Raw genomic sequence first — 22,311 nt, forward strand, 5'->3', positions numbered from 1 at the left:
TTTTTGCCAATAGGGTCCTCTAGCAGAACAAAGCCCTGGTTGAATTTAACACTACATTTACTTATATTTAGATAGATTTATTTTAAATTCATCCATGGTCAAAATTTTAATAAAACTGAATTAAAATAACATGTCATTTGTGGGACTGTTGATACATACAGAGTGTTCAGTTACAATTACCAAAGCTGAGATATGTAATACAATGGCTCTCAAACTTTCCAGATGACTGTACCACTTTAGGAGTCTGATTTTTACCCCAAGTTTCATCTAATTAAAAAACCTACTTGATGACAAAAAAAACCCCATACCACCCACAAAAATAGAGGTGTCACAGCACACTATTACTGAAAAATTGCTTATTGCCTCATTTTTACTGTAGAATTGTAAAATAAATCAATTAGAATATAAATATTGAACTCACATTTCCATGTATAATATATAGAGCAGTGTAAATAAGTCATTGTCAGTATAACATTATAGTTTGTACTGACTTTACTAGTGCTTTTTATATAGCCTGTTGTAAATCTAGGCAAACATCTAGATGAGTTGATATATTGCTTGGAAGACCTCTGTGTACCCCCAAGGGTGCATGTACCCCTTGCTGAGAACCAATGATTTATTATACCAAAAACCCTTAGGCTGCAACTGTTCCATCCTGCTGGTAATGATGTAATGATTCAAAATTACCTAGGTCAGGTCAATAAGCCTGTTCTCATTTTACCTAGGCAGCACCTAATTCTTCTTTTCAAGTGAAAAATCTACCGTGAGCCCTTTCAAGGTTTTAAATTAGCTGCATTAGCCCCCAACTGAAAGAACTGCAAACCTTTAAGGTTGCTACAGCAATTTTGCCTTTCCCCAAGCAACAGGATCCTACCTAGTATATAAGGAGAAAAGTGAGAACTGAGCAAGAGGCTTAGGCTAAGATTGAATCAATGACTGAACCAATTAGCTAGCCAGATAGACTTCTGGGGGAAGAACCCAGTTCTGTTCCTCCTTACTACCCCAGCCCGGACCACAGTTGCTAACCTAACCGGTTAAAGAAGCTATGTAGGGACAAGGTTGGCAAAATTCGCCATGCTGCTGAAGCTAATGTTGTGAGGCCAGCAATCAACCCATACCAATTCCCCTAAACTACAGTAGCTAATCAGAATTGAGCTGGGCTCCCAACCCATCATATCCAGCTCTTCCCCTTCACATGTAGAAGCCAACTAAGCTAGAAGACAGGTCTTCTCATAGGATGTGAAGGAAAACCTTCTGGGATGCCATAGAAGCAATCAAACAGTAGGAGGCAGTACAAAGCACATATTGTAGGGGCTGAAGAAAAGGAGAGAGATATATAAAGGAGAGAGAAAAAGGGAAACTAAGCAACCGAAAGAGAGAAGAAATACAGTACACAGCAGTATAGAAAACAGAATGCAGGGGAGAACAGAGAATGTGGAAGTGGTTTAAAAAAAAATTCCAGTATAGGTTAGAGTGCCTCTTTCCCATAACATTTCTCTCAGATGGGTACAGAATATGAAGCCAAAGAGAATAAGGGGGGAAAGTATGAATTTACTTAATTTTGGAGCAGAAATGTTCTCTGTTTAGTTTAGCTACCAATCTACTTCAGTTATCACTATTGTGTAGTCAGGTATCTGAAAGAACCTGAAAGGTAGCCTCCTCTTAAACATCAGAACTATCCCCTTTTTGGAAAGGTGAGAGAGAAAGAAGCCTCTCAAAGACAAAAATGAAATGAAAAGCTTTGCTAAGGCTAGGCAGCCCAAAAAAGTACCCTGTTACTGACCGACACCCACAGTAAAGTCCCAGATCATCAGCTGATGTGAATCAACTCAGCTGCACTGTAATTCTGCTTGACTGGGTTGATTTATGCCTGTGAGTGTCCACAGAGTAAAATCTCAATATGTTTTATCTGTATATAGGAGTTAATTTTTATTTTTCAAGTTCAGAATAACAATGCCCCTGCTGGTATACCTCAATGGCTTTGTTTACTCCCATTAAGAAAATAGAGGTAAATCTACATTCTTTTGTCTTGAATGAGCCTTTGAATCACCTTTGCCTACTGTAGACTGTCTGGCCTTAAAAATGATCTTCTAGTGCATCATACAGAAGGAACTAATCACCTTGCATACAGAATTGACACATGCACTTTACAATGATTTTAATAACCTGTGTGGTGGTAATTTTCAAGTGATACCTCACAAGGTACATTTTGTACCATTGTGATTGCAGTGGTGTGTAGGATCTCAACACAGGAGTGCCATGGGTCATGCTTTCTCAGTGCTCTCTTCTAGAAATTTTCCAGTTGCAATTGAGGCCAAGATATTTAAACCCCACTTTAATAGAAAAAAATATCCAAAGCAGACTTGCTTATGGAATCCCTACTGGTTTCTCTGTAATGCAGGGAGCCTGATAGTCTCAAGATCAGGGTGTCATCTTGAACTGTCAATCTTGAGCGAGTCTGCGAGGGGAGCCAGTTTAAAAAACAGCTCCTCTTGTGGGCCGGCTTCTTGTCGCCTTGTGCTGCTGCCTCAGATAAAGAGGCAGCAGTGTGGGGAGGCAGCAGCCCCTATCTCAGAGTGGGAGGGTCTGATCTCCTGGACCCAGCGCCAACCAGAGCTGAGTCGGGCTGCCCGCCCACCCAGCTCCTAGTACATTTTAAATGCAGAGCCACATCGGGGGTAGGACCCAGTGCGAGCCTGAACTGAGCCAGGTTGCTGGCCAGCCTGCTTAAAAATGTACTGGGTGGGTGGGAGGGAAATGTGTGTAGTCTATAGCGTTAACCTATAAGCTTTTGCTTATCGGTTAATTGACTACACTGTTACATCCCTAGACTGAACACTATTGTAACAACGATGGTTAACCACAACATCATCAGTTGCTAAAAAAAGCCTGGAGTCTAAAAACTGGTAGCCCTGCTCCCAGGTGAGTGTTGCCATCTATCCTGGTGTTCCACTGGATCCTGAGGCCAACTGCTTAATTATGGTTACTCTGTTTAAACTGGAGATAAAATTGGCTTCATGGAGTTCTGTCAGAAAACACTGATCCTTAACTAATTAGCCCAGTATCTTCAATGTCATCTAATTTTATGAGAACTGGCCATTGAGGGAAGCTGCTCTGGGACTCTTGGTGGGCATCTGAGCCAGTCGAGAAAGTGTGTTTACATCTAATTAAATATATTTACTGTGGTATGCAAAGGCTTGGTGCTCCATAGTAGATGAGATGCATAGTAAAGAACAGATTTTTATATTAACTAGGTTCAGGAGGGCTGATGTTATTGGACAAGCTGAATATCATATGCAGATACTAGGTCAAAACCTTTAGAATCTACACCCTAGAGACGAAGACAACCAAACCACCTTCCTCACTTCTAAGACAAAGACATCTCTTGGGGAAAGGGATGGGGGAAGAGGGGAGGGAAGAGGTAATGAGACAGATACAGACAGAGAGACTGACTCCATCTTTATCTTTCACCTTAGGAGAACCAAGCGCTTTGACCTCTATCATGGATCCTGACTAGGCTTGAGGGTAAAATCTGGAAAGGAGCTTGTACATGGAGAAACCATCTTGGAGAAAGGCCAATTTGCTAAATTAAGTTTTAGACTTTTAAAAGGTGCGTTTTCACTTATTTGCTTGTTCCCATTTCTACATTTACTCCTGCTACTTGGTATCTCTTAACGAAAGAGCAAAGATCAATAAACATTTTAGTTTTCCTATGAACCAACTTACTATCAACCTAACATTCAAGGAAGGTGTCAACAGCTCTTTGTGTAGATTCTTGTGTTAGTATCCTTCCTATCTAATTGCTATCCTTTGATCCTAATCTGCTTCTTTTAACTATCTAATCAGGCGCTTACTGATTTCCAGTTCTGCCTATTTGGTTTTCCCTTTGATATTTCCATGCCCTCTGCTCCTTATTTCCCACCCCCATTCTTTTTTTTTCCCCTTCCTTCCTCCCCTATTTATTTTGGGTCTGCACATCCTAAACTCATAACTCCGGTCATCTGAAGAAGTGGGCTGTGCCCATGAAAGCTCATGATACACCTACATGTTTTGTTAGTCTCTAAAGTGCTACCAGACCATTGGTTGTTTTTTAAGTTTATCAACTTAGTGCTGTACAGGAGACCCTCCTGCGTCTCTCCTGTTGCCCCCATTGCAGTCCATCCCCTACCTGGTGGGGGGACGTGACCTCAGAGAGAGGCCAGTTGTCAGACAGCAGCAATGGTGAGGGTGCCCTTCCCTCCTTCCCCTGCAGTGAGCTTGAGAGCTGCAGGAGTTCACTGCAGGGGCCAAAAGCCACCACCCCCAGTATTTATGGATTTCACCATTCACAGTGGCACCAGGATCACATCCAACATGAATAGCGAGGGTTTACTGTACTCGAGGGGAAGGGTACATTTACCTCAGTTAATCAGTTGTAATTTACTGAGGCTTTAAAAAGGCAGCAAACTTAATATCTTACATGAATAAACAGTGATAAGAGCTATGGATTGCAGAGAAATAGCTCTGAGGAGTTTAGGGGCTACAGTTCACTGATTGTCAAGGTTTGGGCTTGAGAAATCAGCTGGCAAGGAAGTCTGACACATACATGTAGCACGGAGCTGACCGGAAGTCTAATCTTTAGCAAGGCTCACTCTTGCTGAGTCAAAGTAGTAACACAGTGGCTCACATCTCTGGGTGTCTTCAGTAGCACATTTCATGGAATTTGCCCCAATTTACCTTGTGTACAGTGGGGTTAGGCCTTACCCAGACCAAAGACAGACTTCCATGCATAAAAACCACGGATCCTAGGAAGATCCACAGAGAAACTGTGCGTGTGCACTAGGTTTGGGGTACTTTGTCCGTCTACACCCTCATCACTCCCAGAAAGGATGACTATAATGCACTAGCCAGGGCATTCCCCCACTAATAGTTCCCCAGGGAGCTTTCATTTCAGCAGCGGCTCTGCAAATGCATCACCATGGTCTGAAATTGCAGACAGGGTAACGGTGGATGGGAGAAGAGAAACAAAGGGGCAGCTAGGAAGAAGTAGGGTGGGGCAGTTCAAGGACATATTCCTGGCAGAGCTCAAAGTTTCACAAAAACAGGGCTCTTAACCCTAATCTAGAACTCATGTGCTCTTCAGTACAGAACTTTTCATTTTCTTTGGTGCCTATAGGAATGGGATTTCCCTTCTGCACACCTTATAATGCATGTAGCTATAGAGATGACCTCCTGAAGACCTTACAGGATTATAATATTGTCTAGCAGCATCTCCTACTTTAAGTACGTTAAGCACCGCATGTCTCTGAACTAAAGAAAAACAGAGTTGTGAGTTACAATTCCTATGTCTATTACAGGGTGAAAACGAAAACAAAACCAAAACAAAATGCTAAAGACTGTCAGTCCTTAAATTAGTGGTCAAAGAACACACACAAATATAAATGTTTTGACCTTCGTAAGGACAACACAACAGCCACACTCTTAAATGAGGGAAACTCACTCTTTGCAGAGGCCCAGTATAAAGTTCTTTGTGACATTTAAATTTTTAAAAATCAGTTTATGTAGAAGAGAGGCCTTGTGCTGGTCCTCCACAAAGTAGGGGTGTAAACAACTAGTTGAGTAGTCAACTACCTGATAAGCCTAGTCACTACTCAACTACTCATTTCCCTCACTTGCTGCCTCTGTGTCAGAGGCAGCAATGGGAGGGAGCAGGAACCAGTGCTGAGCAGGGCTGGCTTAAAAGCTAGTTCCCCCAGCTCCAGCTCCACGGGGGAGGGGCACAGAAAAGGCAAAGGCACAGCAAGGGACCCAGCGCAATCTAGAACTAAGCAGTCCTGACTCACACCACCCCTGAGAGCTAACTTCCTTATCGACTACTCAATTAACTTATTAATCTCTACTTAACATTCCCAACACAAAGGGGCTAGTTCTACCCAAAATGCAGGTCTTACGAGTCAGGGGTGGGGAACCTATGATTTGCAGGCCAGATCTGCCCCCAGCACTCCAGCTTATTTTGTTGTGGCCCAAGGCCATACTTGTGTGTGGCCCTCGACAGATTTTTCTGTGGGTTCAAGACCCCACCAAAGAAGGTTCCCCACCTATGTTATAAGCATTTATTATCAAAAGCTGGTTAATATCCACCACGCAAGGCTGATATTCAACTTCTGTTTTTTAAAATCAATGTTTTCCATTTACTGTACATTTTAGCTTTCTATGGTTGTGTTTTGGAAAGTTAATTTATATGAAGCTGTATATGTGAAGCTGTATTTATAGTGCTCATATTTCCTTTTTGCAACTCTAAGGTTTGGTGGTACTCCTATGACTTTCAACAGGGAAGTTCAATTAGGAATGGTAAGATAATCTGTGTTTCAAAGATATCTAGGGACCATTTTGCATAGCATGTAGCTAATCAACTGTTTTTATCTGAAACGCCCCTTGAAGCGCTTGATGAAGAGGATTCTGGGTCACATCTGAAAACTGTTTATAAGCCATCTGGTGTGACTCAGCAGGAAACAGCAGAGTCAATCAGGAGCCAGAGAAGTAAAATGGTAGCAGGTGGCCCATTCAAGAGGTTCATGGCTCTTTGCATATACAGGCAGTCTCCGGGTTACATGGATCTGACTTACATCGGATCCCTACTTACAAATGGGGTGAGGCAACCCCGCACTAGCTGCTTCCCCCCAGCAGACCAGGGAGACGCAGAGCGGCTTTTCTCAGCAGACACCTCAGCTTGAGAATAAAGGACTGAGGGAAGTGAGGTGTGGGAGAATAAAACTGAGCTCTGGAGAAATGTTTGGCTAGAGTTTCCCCTACAATATGTACCAGTTCCGACTTACATACAAATTCAACTTAAGAACAAACCTACAGTCCCTATCTTGTACGTAACCCGGGGACTGCCTGTAGTCAGTTAAGGCTACACTCAGTTGGATAATGGATCGACTTTTCATTTCTCTTGATCACGGTAGCTATATCCAGCAAACTTATTTTAGAGCACATGGCTCTGACGGGACTGGTTAGAATGGGGTTAACTCACCAAGACTGTCATATACTTGAATGAAAGTTCTTATACTTGAACAGCAAGCTCATAAATTCAATAAAATGATATGAAGAGACATGAAAGGCCCAGGAGAAAAAAAAACTTACAGAGTGCAAGAGGATGCACTCATTCTGTGAGATGAGACAAGAGAACCATCAAACTGTTATGACTACATGAAACCTAAATGTTGGTGGATTGTCCGGGAAGATCCTGAGATTCTCTAGATCTTCATATATCACACTATATATATATTGAGCTAGCAACTTATGTCAGGATGGGGTACATGGAAAGCTTTGGCAACTGGGGATAGCCTGCTTAAGGTTCATGTCCCTGTGGAAAGTGGGAGGAGGCTGGTTTGGGCAGAACATTGAGAGGTGTACTGACTTCAGTGACAAAGAGAAATACCCTTCTTACAGATGCAACTTTTCCTCTAATTTCCCCTGCAGCAATCCCCATCTCTCCCTTAACTATGACAATAAGCTCAGCTATGCAAACTACCCATCAGCAAGTTGCCTCCACACTGTTCTCTAAGTACATAATTATGTTTTTGCTTAAGTAGTACCTTCCAAGATACCCTATAAACAAAAGTGTGATGGTACATTCTAAACGCAACAAGACGACCACCACAAGAAGGAAGATGAGTCATTGGGTTCAGCCCAGACGTAGCTAGTTTTAGCAAGAATCAAGTGTACTGACACAAAACTGAAGGGGGTCATCGTGAGAAGTTCTAGCAGACAGGTAAAGGGAACGGAAGGAAGGAAGAGTGAGTGAGTGAGAGAAGAAGTGGGAGAGGGTGATAGACATCTAGTAGGTCAATTATGACAAAAGCAAGAGATCACAACTTTCAGTGTAACTAGCTGGGACAGTCCCTTTAGACGGTAACATTTCTGGTAAACAGGGATAGCTGCTCATCTAAAAGATTATTACTATGAGTGTTGTGTAGATCTGAGGACCTGCCAAACACTAAGCCCAATATTGCAACCCACACAGACTGAGAGGTATTGTGAATAATCCCAACTAACTGTGTAGGGCTGCAGAATCAGGCCTATTTAAATAAGGACAATGGTCTGAAGACCCTATCTTTTTCCCCTAAAGGTAAATACCAAAGTCCTTACTGACAGAAATGAGAGGAAAATCAAACCCTAGGCATCAGTTCCAAGATTAATAGTAAACATCCTTTGAATTTTATTAAACTGTTAATGCCATCTGTATTTCATTTCTCTAATATCATCAAGAGAATGCCTTTGTATCAGCAGCTCTTGTGAAATTCTTATTAGCTCACAGTGTTTTTCTGATCTCTCACTCAGACATGATTCTGATTTACTCTGGTGGAATAAATTAGGAATTAACTCCATTAAAGTTAGTTAGGTTTAAATTGATAACTTCAATAAGTTAATGAACTTCAGTAATCAGGCTCAGAGTACATTTAGTCATTTACATCTGTTTTTATTTCAGCAAAAAAAATGTTCACACAGTAGTTATTATGATCCTGAAGAAAAGAAGCAAAGATCAAGGTGATCAGAAAAAGTTATTGTGAAAGTGTGTGCAAGGAGCTCTATATTTATTCTCTAGTTACTGCACATTATTGAATCCGTAAAGGCAACTCTTAAGATGGAACACTCCTTGAATAGGTTTACTTTAGTATTATGAACAATTTAAGAAACATAGAAACTGGTAAACACAGTAGCCCCTTAGCATTACAGGTATGTCTATTCTGCAACTGGGAGATGTGATTCCTGGTGCAAGCAGACATTCTTGCACTATCTTTGCTCGAGCTAGCTGTATAAAAATAACAGCATGAATATGACAGTACAAACAGCAACTCAAGTTCACCATCGGAACTCACACAGGCTTGTTCACCACTGCCCTCATGGTAACCTCCACACTGTTAGATTTAACGCACTTACTGGAGCAGACCTAGCACAAGTCTGCTTACGTGCACTGGTAATCACACCTTATGGGTATATCTGTGCTGCATCAACACCCATAGGTTTGGTTTTACGGAAGCTTTCTAGCCTGTGTTATACAGGAGATTCGACTAAATGATCACAGTGATCTGGCCTTACAATTTATAGGCACAATCGATTAAATCTCTCACAAAGGTGAGTAAATAATAACCTTATTTCCACTGATAGGGAGCAGGGATGCACACAGAAGTTAAACCCCAATTTTTTCAGAGTAACTGCTGATTCTGGAGCTCTCAGTTTTTGGGTACCCAGCCTGAGACACCCCGTGTTTGCTTTTTAGAAGTTCTGAACACCATGTGCTCCCACTGGAGCGAGGTGTTCTTATTGCTTCTGAAATTATGGCCCATTTTTCAATGAATACCGACTAATTTAGTTTCCATTATATTACAGTAGAGGAAAGGGAAAACCCAGACATGCTGTTTAGCAACAAGTAAAATATCACAAGGCATTTTTCAACACCTCAAAGTGGAAAAAAAAAAAGATACCTTCATAAAATAGAAGCATGTTTTTTAGAATGGAAACAGAAACATGCTTTTCAGATCTGCAACAGCAGACAAGATCAATGTACTAAATACATAAATAATACTAATTACATAAGAAATTTCTCTTTGTCCAACAGTAAAAAAGGGTAACTATGGTCAGAAAAAAGTTACTGCTGTCTTATTCCCTTGCACTGACTCCCATGCCACAGAAATTAGAAGAGGTTGAGATTTTTATATTGGTGCGTAATGAAGAATTTGGCTAAACATTAGCTATGTTGGCTCAGATCTCCAGATGGTAATATCTCAGAAATCCAAGCAGGTGTAGTGCAGAGGAGACAAAAGTAATATGGGCCAAATCCTCCTTCTCTCCACCACACTATGGCTACGTCTACAGTGTCCCCTCTTGTGCCAAAAATTATGCAAATGAGGCAAAGCGTGGAATATCGCTGTGCCTCATTTGCATAATTAATTAGGCTCTGTTTTTGCACAAAAATCCCCTCTTGCACAAGAGCTGTTGTAAAGCGGAAGAGGCCTCTTGCGCGAAAATGGAGCCTCATTAATTGTGCAAATGAGGCACAGCGATATTCCACGTATGAAAAGCAGAAGAAACAGTAAGTTCTGCTGTAGGGGAGGAGAGTCAGGGCAAACTGCAGATCCCCTTGTACAGAGGAGATCTACACCCAGGTCAGTATGGGCTTTATCTGCTGTAACGAAGAGAAGGGTTCCAAGGACAGACACACACCACTAATCTTCCGCCCGGAAGAGGAAGGCACTGGTCATGGAACAATATTGATGGCACTGGTCATGTTGGGAGACCAGATGAATATTCTCTCTCACTCTGGCCCCAAATAACCCCTGTGCGAAGCCTGCTTACTTGGGTTTCACACAGAGACTTTGTAACAGTTTTATTACATAAATAATTAGGTACTAATTTAAGAAGGGAATAATTAAAATTGTAAAACTAGTGTTCTACCCTCTAAAATTAACAATTATGTTTGGGAAAATTCCTGCTCATCATCACTTAGCTCACTGTTTCACATAAGGTATTGCAACACATTCCAACATGTGAGATAGCTTGCTGATCTGAGAACCGTTACAGTGTTCATGATACAATGAAGTAATCTGGGTAGGGAGAAACAGTTCCTTGCTTCTCACCTCCAGATGTCTGCTTCACACCTTCTTTGCCATGAACACATCCCTTCCTGTCTTGTCACAAATTACAAACATTGTACATTTAATTATTTTCTTGTATTATTTTCAGGTGAGAAGTTACCAAAAATGAGGGGTTACACAGCACCACAGTTTTTCAATCTCCTTGCTGATTGAATAAATTATCTCATTATACCCTTGTTTGAAAAGGCACTCATCTTACTCCAAAATAGGGGCATTTAAGGCTATAAGGAACAAGCAGAAAGCACTGTGCATTAGAGACATAATGCCACATTGGGAAGGTTCCTGATGCACAACCCTTACAAGACTGAAGTAGCAATTTCTTCAGCAGCTGGTTAGCTCTGCCAATAGGACGACACAGCAATGGCCAACTCCTCCACACAAACAACTGCGAAGACTGTAACTATGGCTCATTTCTCCCTTTACTTTTACGTTTACAACCTCGCACGCTCGGCCACATCAGGCCCAAGTTGTTAACAAGTAATAATTAGAACTGAATGAAAAGCAGTATGAAGTCTTCCAAGATTTTCATTTCCAAATAGTATTAACTCTAACAAACTCAAAATTGATGAAAAATTGTCTACACTGCACATTTTACAATGTATCAGCCAGCTCTACTATTAATAGCATTTAACAGTAGGCATGCAAATCTTGACTTTTTACCAACAACTGCTCTTCTCTCATATCAGGTTTCTTGCCCCCTAATTACCCTGTAAGTTGTTCTATGTGGAGCCACATTGACTTCAATGAGATCTACATGCACAAAGCACACTAGAGGATTGCAGATAAGGATTGTACATTCTCTGGGGAAGGCACCATATCTTTCTTTTCTATAAGTGAGACACTTAGCATATTTATGGATACTTGAAAATAAATATACAATCATCAATAATCCCTACCTAAGCACTTTCTGTATAAGCCTGGAACTGCTTCCACCCCAAGAGAAGCATGATTTTCTCTCATTCCCAAAGAGAAGAAAACTTTTCAGAAAACTTTTCAGTTTCAGAAAAACTTCTAAGTTGTGCATTTTGTGAAACTCATTGGTTGAACATGCCCACTATATCTCAAAATAGATAACCTTCCTCTACCCTCTTCTACGTTTTTTAATGAAATTTCCTCATCGTCCTAACTTTTTTTCCCCCTGTGATATTGTGCTTTCAAAGGAAAAATTCTGGTGTAATGATGGACTTTCTAAATCACTACCTCTAATTACAAAAAAGAATACACCATGATATGCACCCTTTTGCTGCACCGAGAAAGACAGCAAAACCACAGAAAGAAAACCACAGCCATGCAGAACAGGGAAGGAACAAATAATGTTATAAACTTTCTCTGTCACAATCTTTCTACTTGTACTCTGAGTTGAAGAATCAAATCTGTGCCCTGCTTGTTTTATGCATGGGAGTAGGACCCTGCTTTGTTCCAGATGCCAGGGAGCCAAGTGTTCTTTATATGGACTGCTTGCTTTAGCCTTTAAAAAAAAAAATAAAAAAATAGAATATTCCCAAAGTGTATTTAATCTTTTCTTCAAACATCTCTTGCACTAAAAAATTAAATCATGCTTTTTATTGATTTTCTAAGTCCCATAAAAATGTTACTAAATACTAAGAAATAAAACTCAAATCAAAATCCTGTGTGTGTTTTTCTGCTGGTTGCCACACTGTACTGCGCAGTAGGCGGAAACACCTGGTAAAAACCACATAGCTGGTCTGGGTCTTAGGCAATTCTGAAAAGCAAGAAATGAGGCAACAGAAATGACGGCGTGCAAATCTTTTATGTGTACATCTACAATGCCTATCAAATGGCTATTACAGCTATAATATTGATCCTCATGTCCAAAGATTTCATCTCTCCACTCAACTGTAGAGCTCTCCATTGACTTCAATAGGAAGCAGTAATGGGCTTAAAGTACTTGGCATAAAACGGGTAAGATAAATAAAAGGAGAAGAAAAGAAGGTAACGGGAAATAGGAGTGCTTCAATAATGGGAAGATCAATATTTAACTAAGTTAATGTCTAATTTAGTCAGCCATTGGTGTGGAACACAGTCTTTGAAAAGAGAAACACAGATAAGGTAAAAAGTTTCAGAGGAGTAGCCATGTTAGTCTATATCTGCAAAAATCGAGGAATCCTGTGGCACCTTAAAGACTAACAGTTGTATTTGGGCACAAGCTTTTGTGGGTAGAAACCACTTCAACTGATGCATCTGACCAGATGGGTTTTACCCATAGAGGCTTATGTTCAAATAATCTGTTGGTTTTTAAGGTGCCACAGGACTTCTTGTTGTATTTTATAGATAAGGTCCCCAGGAGCAACATATTTTGTTTCATAGTTACATGGTATACTTAAACAGAGAGGATGCAATTTTAGAGATTACAAGGAACACATGATGGCCAAGGGCATAAATACATAGGGCATAAATCTATCTCCTACCTCCTTGCTCAGCTTCTCCACATCTCTTCTGCAAGTGAGTGTGTGGTTGACAAATGAGCTATACCCTAAGTACTTCTCTTGTCTGGTGTAATGTGGACTGAAAGAATATTGATTCTACCCCTTCTGTCCTTCACCCAACCCTCACCATGCACCTGCCAACACAATTGAGCCCTAGGATAGAAAAACACACCTGCTGCTGGTATGGGACAGGAGCAAGCTATTATCCCTGGGAATCCTTTCAGGAATCATTTTCCCTGTGGTGTCCATAGAATAGCACTGCTACATACCACCCCTTGCACACAGTTAAAAATAAATAAGTATAATCTAGCCATCGTCACCTAAACACTGCAGTATTTCATAAACCACTACAAACTAAGGATGTTAAGAATCTTGTAAGATGGAGGCAGCAAGGGTGTGTGTGTGAAGGAGGTACTTCAAACCAGCAGTGCCACACAGAGCCTAGGATCAGCTCAGGAGTCCCCAGCTGATCCCAGTCTCCACACGGTGCTGCCCTTTTGAAACACTGCAGCAGCATTTCCAAGCTGCAGTGCCGCATGGAGCGTGAGGTCAGCTGGGGCTCCGTGCAGCACTGCCACTTTGAAGTAGCCCTCTCTCTTCTCCCCTCCCCCCCCCCCCGCTGCCTCTGAGAGGAGGGGAGTGACTAGTCAACTATCCGATAAGCATTTGCTTATTAGATAGTCGACTAGTCCTTAACATCTCTATTATAAACCATCCTCAAAAGAACACAAGCTGTCTTGTTCTCTGTACAAACGAACATTTTTTAAAATTTCATTTTAAAACCAAGACTTAGAGGGGTCAGGTAAAACATTGAACTGCTGGTTGAGTAGGGGTTTTTTGTTTGTTTGTTTTTGTTTTAAACTGTTACATGTTTTAAGTTTCTGCCTGTGAAAAATTAATTTACTGGAACAAACAAAATTTCTCCTAAGCTCTTGGGCAAAGCTAGAGGCTTGAAGCAGCACTTGATGCATTTTGTCAGTGTTTCAAAGCTGCCGTACTTTACAACATATTCAGCTAGTCTGTCAAGAATATGACTATGGCAAGGTGATGCGATATCCCCAGTTGTAGTTCAGTTATCGATCCTGAGCGAGCTGAAGTTAAGGCAGAATTTTGCCTAATGTGCTAACAGGGGCCATGAGCTTTGAAGAGATGATGTGCTCAAAGGGAAGTTGAGCCAATGCTGCACTGAGGTGGACTACTCTAGTAGTTATCAAAAAGGAATGTATTGTGGTTTGCAACATATTAATAGCATCAATTTAAGGTGAACTATAATAATGGCTCAGAATTAAGGCTGATAAAAATTCAATAATGCAGAGCTATCCTCACTTCGTCCGCACCTTTTCAGTCTTAGGTGAAATTCAGGCCGGTGAAGGAAAGCCAATTATTTGATTCTCTAAGACTTACAATATAATTACATAGATAGAAGCCATTATTTTCAAAATTGGATGCCTAAATATTTGTTTTGTTTCAACAACAAGATAACCCACTTTTGAAAAGCAGCAAGCGCTCAACAGCTCCCAATTAAATAAAAAAGAATTAAGTGGAACTGAATGACTGTCAACTTACACAAAACTGTACAAGTGCAAGATGTCAGGTAAAAGAACAAAAAAGAGGAGACAGAATATGTTATTGATTACAGTAAATATACATTCTGGTTTATTATAAAGTTTTATCCCTCTTAGATAAGGTTAGGTTTTATCATCAGTAAATTTCTATTTTACTGTTCACAGAAGTTGATAAAAATAAAACATTTTTTTTTTTACAAACAATAAAAATGTTGCTTGAGAAAATAAAGTGAGTTTTAGACTTTTGAATTAAGCTGGTTATAAATGGACTAGTTAACAAATATTAAAAAAAACAGGTATCAATTGTTAATTTAAGAATATTTACTTTGTATAGTTTGACATGTAATGTTGATAGTATTTAACAGATTATAACATTTTAACTTGTTGAATATCAATGTCTACTGAGAATATGGGATGTGGGATCAGAAAATTTCCTTAAGTGTAAATATAAAAAAAAAAAAGAATAAAATAAAATGCTTAAAAATAAATATTAGGTGAAATTATAAAAAATAAAAATGGAATTCTGCCAAGCCTAATCCTGTAATTCCTTTTAATTACTTACGGACAGCATATTTTAGCATGGTGCACTTATAAAGCAAAATAAATGCAACATTCTGAAGTTAATGTCAAAGTATGGGAAATCATCACTTGGGAACCTGCCCAATTAAGTTTTCTGGACTATCATAATTTGATGCAAATCATCGTCATCTTATAGCTCTATTTCCCTAGTTTCTGTCATTTAGTGAATCAAGGTATTTTTTAAAGTAAACGAAGTTCAATACCAGCTCAAAATGTCAGCAGCTGCAATCAAGAAATGTATTATGAGAATGCAAATAGCCACCTCAGAGTTAAAGGTTTAAACATGTTTTTTCTTTAAACCTCCCTAAAAAACTAAAGTAAAATCAATACACACTGTGAAGTCAGCTTGAAAAAATAATCAAAATGTCAGGTCAGAACCTACAGTACAGTTTATAGTGCAATTCTGAGATAATTTGCTCAAGGGGTTCAACTACTGAGATACAGTTTCTTATATTATTCCTTTGGGCATTGGAAAAAATTAGCATAAAGCAACAAGAAACTATTTTTTGGAAATCGCTTAATGTATTGCTAGATTTTTTTAAAATTGTGTCTGCACACCTGCAAACCGGGAGAAACAGTGCGGTATCTTTGGGTTTATCTCTGTTAAACAAATACCAATTGCTCTACACTACATGTTGTGGGATTGTAGTAACGAGAAACTAGATTTAGAGTTGTAGTGTGCAAAGAAAAAAAAACAGAAGCTTTTGCTAATGAAGGATATAGTACTACGATATTTTCAGTTCCTATTGCCACGCCCTGAGCAGAGTTAAAATGATTTGGTTGCATTGCGTGCATAGTACTGTAACCATGCATTTCCTGTTTTTTTGCAAGTCTCTGACTTGCCTTTTCATGTAATATTAACACTGGTTTCAGAGATGTATGGAGACAGAAAACTAGAAATGCTCAGTTAAGCTAATATTTGAGTTTGGATTTTGAAATCCCATGTTCCAAGAGGAGATGGAAGGCAGAAGTCACTGCTTAGCAAAAACAACAACTTTAATTCCACCTTAATAAAATATTTAATTTTTCAAGTAAATTTCATCACTCTGATTGGAATTACAAATACTCAGCAAGGAAAGTCGGTCCATAAACTAAAATGTTCCAAGAACTGCAACATTCTACCTTATGTTTCCTTTTCTTCCCAGCAGTCTCCCCGTTAGGGATGTAAAATCCTGTTTAGCTGGTTAACCGTTCAAACATATAATTTAACCAGTTAGCTGATTAAAGTGTGTGGGTAGCATGGGGGCAGGGTGCTCCAGCCCAGCCGGAATGGTCCCCGTCTCCCTGCTGGACTGGAGCTGTCTCCCCCACCACAGGAAGGGGTTGGAGTGGACTGAAGCAGCCCCTATCCACAGCAGTTCCCCCCTACAGGGCTGGAGCAGCCCCATGCCTACACCAGGCAGGGAGCTGCTCCAGCCCCACAGGTTACCCTTAACTGGTAAGCCTCTCCCATTAAGGGTGACGCTAACCAGTTACATTCACATCCCAACTCCACATACATGTTTTTTAAACTTGATGTTCACTGTGCCTACATGAGTGGCCTTTATCTAGTTAAAAAAAGACTTAATTTTGTCAAATGTGAAATAAGCAGTAATCCATATTAACCTGATGCATTAATTACAACAGAATCCAACACCTTATTATTATGTGCATTAGAGTTGAACCTCTGGGTTACAGTCCCTCTGTGCTTAGCATGGCATGAACATACCAACTATGGCTACATGTAAAGAAAGCAACAAAATCACCCTCTTAATAATACTCTTTCTGCTATTTTCTCTCTCTCTCCCTTCCAGCATGTTTACTTATTTTCTAACCACTCAACCCTGCCTTTTAAAAAAGACACACTGAAGTCTAAACACCTCTATACTACTTCTGCTCTTATTTCTGGGAGGCATATTGGTCATTTGTGCCATAACAATGAGAAATACCAGTATTCCTCCAGATGAAGTACAGTTCCTGTCCAATAGGCATGATCATTTTCTAGTGTCAAAATGAGTAATAGCTACTAACAAGAAGGAAACAACACTAATTTTTCTACTAGATTAAATCACTTCTGCGCATTCACTTTTTTCCCCCCCTCCTGTCAAAATGTAGAACCCAGATGGGGAAAGCACCACGTGAAAGAAAAAAGCTTTTGATTATTCTGTCTGGAAAACAACAAATATCAACAAACTTGGGAAAGCTTCTTAGTTGTTAGGTGGCCAAAACGCCCAATTTTATTGTATCATAGTATTAGGTGTTCTTCTCAAGGCCTTAGCGCTTGCTGATATGATTGGGTAAGATTCTCAGCTTCCACTGTATTTTCTTATGCTGTCTTTTACATAGTTCCCATAATAAATTAGTTAAACCTAGTGACTTTGCCAGGACATTCCTACTTCAATATGTGCTACATTTCTATTCTTTTACATCTCATAATGTCCCTTTCCGATATGACTAGCTGGCTTTAGAGCCAACATGCATTCAGACTGGCAGAATACCATTTCACATCTTTCATTACATCCACCAAAGCCAATAGCCATTTTTCACTATACAGCATGAGGACTTTTTTCAACTTTAAAGAAACTATAGATTATTATACATAATAGTAACAAAAAACTTAGCAAGTATATTTACATTTTGTCTCACACTTTTTTTTTTTAATATATAGCCTTCCTCTTGCAGGGGTTTTTTCCCCCCTCTTACCTTAATAGGCTTCTCAGCGCTCTGATCTCGTTTTCCTGCATGGTTCCCCATGGCAACTCACTCAGCTCTTTAGAAACTAAAACAAGAACAGAAGAAATACATTTCTGAAAAAAGTGGTATTTCAAAAGAAATTTTGGAACTTTTAAAGTGATATCCTCTCTCACATACCAAAAGGCCTTTCCAGTGCCACTTTCCAGTGACACGGTATTTCTACAGTTCCAGGTTAGGATATCCCAAGCAGCTTACATGACTTAAATACCAAACTTCCAATATCTGCCAGGGTGCAGCCACACCAAGAAAAAAGAGCTAGCTAACATGAGTAAAAACACATCTCCTCCTAATAGAAAGAAGGCCTAAATTGAGTGGCCTTATCTCTGAGAATACAGAGTGGTTTGGAAAGGGTTTAAATGTTCTGAATAGGGATGTAAAATCCCAGTTAACCACTTAAATGGGATCATGAGGGCAGGTGATGCTTACTGGGTGATATTTATCAGTTACCTGGCAGTCTGGCTGGGCTGAAGCAGCTCCCTGCCTGACATGGCTGGAGCAAGGCTCCATGGCTGGGGACTGTGCGGGCCAGACCTGGCCCACCTCACTGTACTGCAGGCTGCTCCGGGTGGGCCCAGCCGGGCTGGAGCACCCCCAGACTGCAGTGCAGTGGGCTCAGACAGGCTGGAGTTGCCCCCTGCCTATGTTGGGCGGGGGGTGCTTCAGCCCGGTCGGACCATGGGTTAACCAGTGACATCCCTAATTCTGAATGGCTTGAATCTCTTAACACTGAACTACTCAGAATAATTTTTGCTCAGGATTTCCATTTTTAATGTAAAAGAAACCTGGATGGATAGGATAGAGATGCCAAAAAAGGTGGCTGTTTTCAGACCTTTCATTTCCGGAAACACCTGAACCTTTGACAAAAATCTGAAGATTCTCAAGTCCTTTTGGACAGCATAGGCCTAAGTCTTTCTGCTAGCAGGATCCTAGCTCCTTGCCTTGTGTTGAACCCTTCATAACTCCCAAGCTATTGGTCATACTCGAGTTATCCAATACAATGCCCAAAATGAACCTTCAGTAAATCTGCCCAGCTACAGCTTAAGGACAAGTTTGTCAAGAGAGCTCTCGTTTAGGGCCCCAAATGATGTGCCAGATTTTCAAAAGTGTTCAGCACACAGCAGCTCTCACTGTTGTGCATGTGAATACAGAGGTTACGAACTGTAGCATACCATATAGCTGGTTATTTAAATCTTATTTTTTTCAGCACCCACACATTTTTCTCTTTGTTTATTCATGTTGTGCATTTGAACCTGGAAGTTTAAGTATTTCCCATAAGAATACTTGTGGATCACAGGCTAATGACCAAAAAGACAGAGGGAAAATTAACTGGGTTTCCAAAATTTTCAAAGGCTACACCCAATCACAGAAGAATATTTTGATGTAAAACCATTTAAAGGAATTTTAAATGAAAACCATTAACTCAGACTTTAAAGGTCAAAACTGACCATTACGATCATCTAGTCCCACACATTGTAGACTACAGAACCTCACCTATCCTGAAATATACCCATAGCCCATGGCTGAGTTACTGAAGTCCTCAAATTAGGATTTAAATATTTCAAGTTACAAAGAATCCACCACTTACTGTAGTCTCATTTGGTCTGCAAGTGACCTGTGAAACATGCTGCAGAGGAAGGTGAAAAAATCCCCAACATTTCCTCCAATCTGACTAAAAAGAAAATACCTTTGCAACTTCAAATATGGGGATCAGTTAGACCCTGAGCATGTGGTCAAGATCCACCAGCCAGATACCTGGGAAAGAATTCTCTGTAGTCACGCAGGCCATGTCTGCACTATGCAGAAGATCAAAGCTACTGCAGTTGATCTTCGGGGGTTCAGTTTAGCAGGTCTAGTAAAGACCCGTTAATTCAAACGGGGGGGGGGGAGGGGTGCTCCGTACGCACTAGTAGTCCTGCTCCTCACAGGGAGTAAGGGAAACTGATGGGAGCGTTTGCTGCCATCGACCTCCCTCTGTGCAGAAGGTGATTTAAGATATGTTGACTCCAGCTATGTAATTAACGTAGCTGGAGTTGAGTCTCTTAAGTTGACCTTCCCCTTTAGTGTAGATGTGCCCTCAGAGCCCTCCCAATCTAGCATCCCATCACTGGACATTGAATATATTTGCTACCAGAACTCCCACGTCCAGCAATATCCATGGGTCTGTCAGTACAATGGATATTCCTGAACTGGAGAGTCCTGGCTGGGAGCCCAGTGGCAAGAGGGCTGGTGGCTTGGAGCCCGGTGACACTGGGGCTGAAGCCTCAGTATCATAGTCGGGGCTGCAGCAGCTCTAGTAGCGAGGCCCAGGACGTAGCAGTGCAGTAGCCCCAGTAGCAAGACTGGGGACATGACAGCCGCAGCAGTGCCAGTAATGGATTTGGGGTCAGGGACATGGCAGTCCGGGCTGCTGGAGATGCAGCAGTGCAGTAGCATGGCAGGGGGGCAGGTAGGGCAGGCAGTGGGGCAGCAAGGCAGGTTGGGGGGGCTGATAGCAGGGGACCTCCCCTGGACCAGCAAATTCCCTCGTTCAGGACCGATCCAGTCCCGAGGGTGCTAGACCAGAGAGGTCCAACCTGCACTAACAGTTGCATATCAGTTACATATCACTGTAGGTAGGCTATCCTAGGCAGTCCATCACTTCCATAAATTTAATCAAATTCAGTCTTCAAAGCCAGTTAAGTTTTTTACCCCACACTTCTCCTCTTTGAAGGCTCTTCCAGAATTTTACCTCTCTGATAATTAGAAACTTCATCTAATTTCAAGCCTAAACTTGTTGATGACTTTGCTCCTGTGCCAGCACTGGTGCTTAGCTTAAATAACTCTTCTCTGATATTTATCCCCTTAACATATTAATAGAGCACAATCATCTCTCTCCTCAACCTTCTTTTGGTCAGCCTAAACAATCCAAACTCCGAGTCTCTTTCCATAACGTAGGGTTCCAGGAATCATTCTGATAACCCTGCTATTCATTTGTTCCAGTCTGAATTCACCCCAAACATGGGATACCAGAATTGCCTGCAATATTCCAGATGAGGTCTCACCAGAGCCTCCTATAATGGAACTAACACTTCCCTGCCTCTGCTGGAAATACCTAGCCTGATGCTTCCTAGGAATGTATTAGCCATTTCACAGCTGCAACCCATTGGTGGCGCATAGAAATTGTGTTGATAGATCACACGATGACTTCGTGATTAATTCCATATGATTTACTGTAGGGATGACACAAAATTGCCTATGCATTCACTTAGCTGGAAACTGCAGAGCTTTTGATTCTACTAAAACTCACTATGACCGGGAAAGATCCTGGCAGCCAGTATGCTCCGGCCTCACTGCTGAGGATCCCCTTGCTACTCCATGCTGCTGCCTCTGTATCCAAAGCAGCAGTGCGGGGTACCAGGCAAGAGCTGGTCCAAAAGTGGAGCCAGTTTAAAAACCAGCTCCCCTTGCAGACCAGCTACCTCTTGCCCTTTGTTGCTGCTTCTGATCAAGAGGCAGCAGTGCAGGGTGGCACCAGCCCCTGTCTAGGATGGGTCTGAGCATCCGAAGCTAGTGCGAGCCAGAACTGAGCAAGGCTGCCTGCCTGCCTGGTTCCTAATACACTTTAAATGCAGAGCCGCAGCAGGGGTAGATCCCAGACCCATTTCAAGCCAGGACTGAGCCGGACTGCTGGCCAGCCTGCTAAAAAATTTGGGTGGGGTGGAATGCGTGTAGTCTATAGCATTAACCCATAAGCTTTTGCTTATCAATTAATCGGCTATACTATTACATCCCTAATAGATGTATAAGAGTATGTCTGTGTGTCTGACTGTGAGTCTGTTTGTTTAACAACTCCTCCTAAATGGAAAGAGCTAGGTCCACCACATTTGGCATGCTGCTTCCTCTTCTCCTAACTTAAAGCTAGGTCAGGGTTTGGTTCTATCAGAACAACTAGAAGCCCTAAGAAAAGGACAGTGTTACATAACATACAATAGGGAAGGGCTGCTGTTCAATGTGAGTGTCCACTGGGGGCAGCAAGTCCATAGGGAGAGCTATTCTGCAGAGTGTCCACTGGGGGTAGCCAAACCACCATCCTCTCCCACCCCTCCTGGCCCTTGGCCACAGTGCTGGAGGTGGATAAAAAAGGCCACTGATGGCTGGAAGGAGAGAACAGACCCCTGGAGGGCTGGACGAGGGATTCCACTCTGAATTGTGCCTCATCTCCCAACCCTCACTCTTGCACCCACCCTCCTCCCCCCAACCTCCTGCACCCTCCCCATATCCCAAAGGTCCTGCCCTGAGGGACCCGGATAACACTGGGTAAATCTGCTAGTCTAAAACAAAAACAAAAACAAACATGACAACTAAGCCTAA

General features: G+C 41.3%; 1 protein-coding gene across 5 annotated transcripts in view; it reads right to left on the minus strand.

Moving 5' to 3' along the window:
- Nucleotides 1–22,311, minus strand: part of MBP (myelin basic protein) — a 169,056-nt gene that overhangs the window by 111,073 nt on the left and 35,672 nt on the right. For all 5 annotated transcript variants that reach the window (XM_075921091.2, XM_075921095.2, XM_075921093.2 and 2 more), the window contains exon 2: nt 17,911–17,986. In XM_075921091.2, the coding sequence (XP_075777206.1) occupies nt 17,911–17,961 (51 nt within the window). In that variant the 5' untranslated portion in view covers nt 17,962–17,986. The remainder of the gene's footprint in view (nt 1–17,910; nt 17,987–22,311) is intronic.

The sequence above is a fragment of the Pelodiscus sinensis genome, chromosome 2, assembly GCF_052426305.1.
Source record: "Pelodiscus sinensis isolate ZL-2025 chromosome 2, ASM5242630v1, whole genome shotgun sequence".
Lineage (NCBI taxonomy): Eukaryota > Metazoa > Chordata > Testudines > Trionychidae > Pelodiscus > Pelodiscus sinensis.